We start from the raw sequence: 7,040 nt of genomic DNA, 5'->3' as shown, positions 1-7,040 counted from the left end.
TTGTTCTGATGGCCTTGTAGTTTTCCAAAAACTTTTCAAGTCTTGACTCTATCTTTCATTTTTACTTGTAATAGAAATGATAAACAGAGAGAACCATAATTGAAACAAAATTGAATCAGTAACTTTATCTTCTGCATGAGGTAATGGACTACAATTTACCAGCATAAGCAGAAAGGGTGTTAAAGTGGAGAGTCGTTCACTGCAACTATCATGTAGGGTTGGCAACTAGCCCCGGCATTATTAGTACAACAATAACAACGCCCAGTCCCAAACTCGTTTGGTCGGCTATACTTGTCATTTTACATAAACATAACATCAACTATGAATCAATCATAACTTATGTTTAACTATATTAAACGGGATCATTAGCAGAATTTTCTAATAAAGCTATTGAATCAGACGAAAATGTCATGGAACTTTCCATGATCTGATGAGACAATGGAACAACCGGTTGAGATTGAAGAGGCTGAGGAGGTGCTTCTAGAATTTCAACTTCACCTTCAAGCATCTCAACCACTTTACTCATCGAAGGGCGTAGTACGGGATTTGTTTGTATGCACCATAATGCAACTAAAGCCATCTTTCTAGCCATCTTCTTTTCATCATCATTTGCTTCTTCATCTACCACGATCTCTTTCCCCTTGTTGAACTTATCATAAACCCAATAAGGAAAATACTGGCTAGAATTTTCTTCAGTCGTAACTACATTTCTCTTCAAGTCCAGCATTTCCATTAGTAGCATTCCAAAACTATAAACATCAGCTTTATTAGAGATTGCTCCAATGCTTCTACTGATCAACTCTGGAGCTACATATCCAATCGTTCCACGAGCAGCTGTGAGAGTCACAATGCTATTATCTGTTGGATATAATTTCGCAAGCCCAAAGTCGGAAATCTTTGGAATGAAATTCTCATCCAAAAGAATGTTGTGTGGCTTGATGTCAAAGTGCAAAATTTGCATATCACAGCCTCGATGCAAATATTCGATTCCTCTAGCCACTCCAAGAACAATCTCATACTTCCTCTTCCAACTTAACAGATGCCTTTCTTCTTGACTGGAGATGGTGTACTTGTCAAGTGATCCATTGGGCATGAAGTCGTATACAAGAGCACGTTCTGTTCTTTCAACACAATACCCCACGAGTCCGACCACATTGACATGATGAATCCTTCCAATGGTAGCTACTTCATTCATAAAATCTTGACCATCAGCTTTAGGCTTGCTCAACATCTTTACTGCTACATCCCTACCACTTCGAAGCTTTCCTTTATATACACTGCCATATCCTCCCTCACCCAATTTTTCTTTGAACCCTCTGGTCATTCTCTTTATGTTGGAGTAATTATATCTGATTGGCATGAAATTATTTTGTGTTCGTAAAAAGCCTTCAATCATATCAAACATCGACAGATGCCTCCTTTTGAATTTGATCACTAGAAATACAATTATGAATGGTACGCCAATCACAAATCTTAATTCCAAATACCCTGCACGTTTGAGAAGTTATACAAAGGAAACAGAGAGATTATCAGGAAACAGAAAAGCAACTTATGTTAACGATCATTTGGAGACTAAAAGGGAGAAAATAATTAGAATGTCCATACATTCTTTTATGGCTTAAGTTTTCCTGGTTCCTAGTAAACTATATGAAATTTTACTTTGTTTTTTAGTATGTCAAATTAAGCTTATAATAGATAGTTACCTTGTGTTGTAAGTCACTTTAACCTGATGGTGTAAAAAAGTCTTACGCTCACAGTGCAAATTCTAAAAACTCGTTTTCTTTCCACTATTTCCCATCATGAATTCCTAACCAATTGACGCCGGAATGAAGATATGGTGATTGTTCTCACAAACCAATAGATATAATTCTGCCGGCCAAATAATATAGCTTGCTAAAGGGATAAGTGCTTACCTGTGAAAATCTTAAGTTGCATCTCAATACACCCAATACACCCTGGTTAGATTAAGGTCCAAAAATTAGCAGATTTTAAAATGAGAGATCCATGGATAATTTAATAGAGAAAAAAAGATGAAGATTCTTGTAGTGAATCCTTACATATACTTTCTTTAAATCCGATATAATAAAGCTCAAAGCCATAGATGATTGCTTGACGAAAATCAAAAAGGGAAATGTTATTGCCATCTTTAAAATTAGGCCAAGAAGTCATGGCTATGAGTTGCATTCTGCATCCATCACTGACTTCTGATGCATTCATTTCTCCAATCTTCAAATAAGTGTGTTTGCTTAATTCACAGCCACTAATTTCCAGAAATGTATTAGTAACAAATGGACAGGTGAACATGAATATAGGCTCTGCTGCTCTTTTAATACTACGTTCTGATCCATTAATGTAGTTACAATATGGACGAAAATGGTAACTATCGTATTGGTGGAAGGTACGCTGAGGAGGTATTAGAGAGCACATATCTTCTTTTTGTATAGTTGGATCTATCAGGTGAAGTGTCTGGTTATCATAGTTGATGGCTTGCACTTCGAAGTTCTTGGAGAACAGCGATATAACGGCTTTGTTATCTTCACAAGCTAGTTCAGCTTCTGAGAAACCGCAATGTTTTGGATCGGTCTTTAAACGAAAAGGATAGCTTATATTTTGGATATGGCCACAAGTGGAAGGCGCACAGTGTTCGCCACAAGTGGAAGGCTCACAGTGTCTGCTCTTCCTAGCATTGCATGTTTGAGAAATGTGAAGAAAGATGAGGATTGTAAAACATTTTAGCAGAACGTTTGTTCCCCTACACATTTTTTAAGAGAGAGCTCTATCGGAGGAACAGAAAAAAGAGGCGTTAGTGTATATATGGTTGCTAGAGACTCTTGAAGTGTGGACTTTTCTTTAACATTACTCCTCCAGTCCCCAATTACGATAAGTCCGTTTTGAAAAATTGAATTTGTTTCAAAAAACAAAAAACAAAAAGTCATTTATTATGATTTTCCCAATATGCCTTTACTGCTCCAAGTTGTGTTGTAGTGTTATTCAGAGAGACGTGCAAGGACAACATTTCTACGGAAAAGGCTCAAATATGCATCGAACTATCAAAAAAGGTTCATTTATGCCACTCGTTAATAGTTGGGCTCAAAAATGCCACCGTCGTTACCATTTTGGGTCATATATGTCATTACTCACTAACAGAACTCTACAACTACCAGATTTTGCCACATGACATTATCTAAACATTTCATTTCATGAGTGGCATATATGAGTCATTTCGTAGTTCTGTGGCATATTTGAGTCTTTTCACAATTCCTATATAAACTTCAATCTTTTCTAATTCTATGTAACAAGCTCATAAGGGACAATGTAGTTTGTCCCTTATATTAATAACATTATTATTTTACATGAAAAACTATGCTCTCTTATTTAATTAGAAGATTATGAATCTAATCTTATTCTACATCCTTCACAATTTTTACGAATTTTACGGCTCATTAAAAAAAATTAACAAAAATTAACAAACACATAAAATTTATTTAAGGAAAAAAGAGACAGATCTAAAAGAGAATACACTATGAGTTGTAGATAGGTATGACAAGTTACATATGAGTAAAATTTGGGGCGTTAACAGTGGTCGGGAGAACGCTCAAGTGTGTCATACTCATATGTACTTTTCTTACCCATCTACACCTCATTAGTGTACTCTATTTTATACACGTCTTTTTTTTTTTTGTTAAACAAATCCTATGTGTTTTTAAAATATTTTTAAAGATTCATAAAATACATAAAAAATGTGAAAGGTGTAGAATAATATTAGATTCATAATCCAATTAAATAAGAGAACATAATTTTTTCATGTAAAATAATAATTTTATTAATATAGGAGACAGACTTGTCCTTATAACATGTTATATAAGATTAGAAAAGATTGAGGTTTATATTGGAAATGGAAAAATTCTCAAATACGTCACTGAACTACGAAATGGCTCATATATATCACTCGTAAAATGAAGGATTTATATAATGCCTCGCGGCAAAATCTGATAGAAGTAGAGTTTTGTTAGTGAGTAATCACATATATGATTCAAAATGATAATGGCGGTGGCATTTTTGAACCAAACTATTAATGAGTGTTATGAATGAATTTTTTTTAATAGTTGGATGACATATTTAAACCTTTTCCGATATTTCTATAATAAGGCTATTTTTTGAACAATTTCTTAAGAAGAAGACCGCGGAGAATACTTTTCAAAGGTTTGTCCTTCAATTTCAGTCATTGGCGTTTACTTATATAATGAGCTATCAATGATCTCATGGGGTCTTCAATTTTCTTCTCCCCATAATTTCCACTAGCAAACAAGGTAGTGGGACCACCAATTCCTTTGTTTCGAAGAAACAATATGATGCTGGGGAATCATTCCAACTTGGGAGTAATTGGATACATGATGCACTTGATGCATACAGAGATATGCATAATTTTTAGAGTGTAACTTGTATTGATGCATACAGAGATAATAATTCAGGGACGACTCAACACTATTGGTGGCCTAAAGCTAAACTATAATGAGAGGCTTTAGTTTTTTTTTTTTCAAAAAAAAAAGTTTCATATATACTTTTGAAGGATATTTTTCTAGCTTTTTGAGATGCAAATTTATGAATATTATTTTATAATCGATTTCTCCTAATAATCTCTCCGTCCTATAATACTTTTCATGTTTCATTTTTTGAAAGTCAAATTAACCAGATTAACTTTCACTAATATTTTTAGATATATTTTTTTGTCATGTTGATATGAAAAGAATTGTAACTTATAGAACTTTTCATTTAGTTTTTGAATATGTAAATTGTAATTTTAAAATATTGAATTAATCTAATTTAATTTAGCTCCAAATATTAGTCAAATTGACTCTCGAAAAGCGAAACATGACAACTAATATGGGACGGAGGGAGTAATTCTTTTTCAACTGATAACATACTTGATCCATTTAATCTCTCTTGAGACATTTTACTATGATTTTTTTTTACCTTCCTAATAAAAAGTTCCCAATATTTTGTAAAAGAAAATATCTATAAACATATTGTAGCTAAAAAAATATGCCCCCCCCCCCCCCCCCCCCAGCTTCTTGACTTGCTTCACGTTTAAGCCGGCACTAGATACATGGGCAAATTTACAGTAGCAGGTGTGGGTTTCCGGGAACGACCCATGCCCCTTACGGTAGATCTTGTAATTATATTGAAAAATATAATGAGCAGAGAAGTATTTAGAATAGGCAACCCACAATTAAAATGGCAAGATGGTCTAACGACAAGAAAGGGACCCCAGAATTGCGTTTCGCCTATTGTGCGCGGGATTGATTCCTGCTAGACGCGGCATTTAAGGTTAAAATATTGTTTTGGTTCTTCTTCTAGCCACTCCCCTAGGTTCGTCTCCCACATTCTCTTTTTGTTTATTTCTCTCTTATATTTTGTGTTTTTCTATTGTCTTCCACATCCTAATTTCCTCTTATATTGCTTATTTTCTGTGTTACTAGCCCACCCTCTGCGTTGATAATTGATATCATTATCGAATTCTTTGGTTTTCGATATTCTATTTTAGAAGTTAATTTGTTCAGTTTAGTTATTTATTTTAAATTAAAATTTTGTTTTTAAATAGGTTGAACTTGTGAAAATGAGAGTGATATGATTAAAAAAATTCAAGCCTCAAACCACTTCCGGTTCTCCTTTGCTAAGCTCTCCTTTATGTAATTTGTTTGCTTATTATGACATATGAATTTAATTTACTAGGAACCCACAAGCTTAAAATCCTGGATCTGCCTCTGACTTGTAACGACCCGTTTGGTCGTTATAGTTCCGGCGTTTTCGCCCGTTCCCGAGCATTGATTAGCCCATTTTTGACGTGAGGGGACCCGTTGACACGCTTCTCGAGGTGTCTAGACCGTATTCGGGCAACTTTGGTGAAAATATAGGTCTAAAGTGAAAAAGGATTGACCCGAAGTTGACTTTTAGGCAAACGGGCCGTTTTCAGAATTCCATCGATTCCGAGAGGTCTGGATGGTCATTTAGAACCTGAATGTGTATTTGGTTCGGTTCCCAATGCATTCGGATGCATTTCGGGACTTTGGATGGGAAATGGGAATTAAGGCACCAGTGGTTGACTCGGTCAATGAGACCTCCGTTGGAAATTTCGAGACCACGAGGGCGTTCACAACGTATTTTTGTACGGGTTTTAGGTGGTCGGGTTGTGAGCAGTTGGCCTCAGGGATAACCCTAAATTTCAATTGCAGACATAGAAAACTTTGGGAATTCTGATGTCTGGCGCTTGGCAGCACTAGAGCCGCCCCAGCGAGCGGCATTCCAACCGCCGTAACGGCATTCCAACCGCCCTGGCGGTGACGGGCAGTTATATATAATTCATTAAATGTGTTTTAAATAAGTATTAGACCCTCATTATTTCATATCTCGATATTGGAGATTTGGAGCTTGTGAAAACTGTTCTTGGAGATAAATTGAAGAAATTCTTGGAGGTAAACTTTGCTTAATCCTTTACTCTTCCTTAATCACAATCATCTTAGATTCTCTTATTCCCTTTTACAATCCCTTAGAGATGGAATTTAAAGAAGGGTTTTGGGAGACTTTTCCTTAGGGTCATATATGATAACTTGATGATGTTGATGTTAAAATTTGATGAATCTAAACTTAGTAACCTCATATCTTCTACTTTTAACATTGAATTTAAAATTTGGAGAATTAGAGTTCATACCCAATTTGGGGGTTTTTTGTTACACCTCGTAGTCGTGAATGTGGAATCTATTGGGAGTTAGTTGGTTAAGTCTAGACGTGAAACATTCACCTCATGGTTACGAGGGTTTGAGTTCATATAATAATCTATGGAAGACTCGGGGACCAAGCAAATTAAGAAAATTAAATGTGTCGAAAAATTTGAAACAGGATTTTTAGTCAACTTTGGAGGGGCATATATCCATAAATATTAGGAGTTTTAAGGTGTTTCAAAATTCTAAGATGAAGTACGTCGAGTCTAGTTTATAATGCAACAAACCGCTCGTCGATTGGATATCAGAGTAGAGAATTAT

General features: G+C 35.3%; 1 protein-coding gene across 1 annotated transcript; it reads right to left on the bottom strand.

Moving 5' to 3' along the window:
* Positions 1–206: 206 nt before the first annotated feature.
* On the bottom strand, positions 207–2,881 carry LOC132624912 (rust resistance kinase Lr10-like). Its single transcript, XM_060339672.1, has 3 exons — positions 2,058–2,881; positions 1,914–1,955; positions 207–1,488 (listed from the first exon to the last, which is right to left on the bottom strand). The coding sequence occupies exons 1-3, from the start codon at positions 2,758–2,760 to the stop codon at positions 353–355; spliced, it is 1,881 nt and encodes a 626-aa protein (XP_060195655.1). The 5' UTR covers positions 2,761–2,881; the 3' UTR covers positions 207–352.
* Between the last annotated feature and the right edge of the window lie 4,159 nt (positions 2,882–7,040).

Source organism: Lycium barbarum, chromosome 12, assembly GCF_019175385.1.
Source record: "Lycium barbarum isolate Lr01 chromosome 12, ASM1917538v2, whole genome shotgun sequence".
NCBI lineage: Eukaryota > Viridiplantae > Streptophyta > Magnoliopsida > Solanales > Solanaceae > Lycium > Lycium barbarum.
This window is presented reverse-complemented; position numbering and strand designations above follow the sequence as displayed.

Bases quoted from the DNA above. Each gene is read 5' to 3' on its own strand.
- LOC132624912 (XM_060339672.1), bottom strand. From the start codon at position 2,760: ATGTGTAGGGGAACAAACGTTCTGCTAAAATGTTTTACAATCCTCATC. The intron at 1,956-2,057 runs GTAAGGATTCAC...TAATCTAACCAG, and splicing joins CGGATTTAAAGAAAGTATAT to GGTGTATTGGGTGTATTGAG. The intron at 1,489-1,913 runs GTAAGCACTTAT...TCAAACGTGCAG, and splicing joins GCAACTTAAGATTTTCACAG to GGTATTTGGAATTAAGATTT.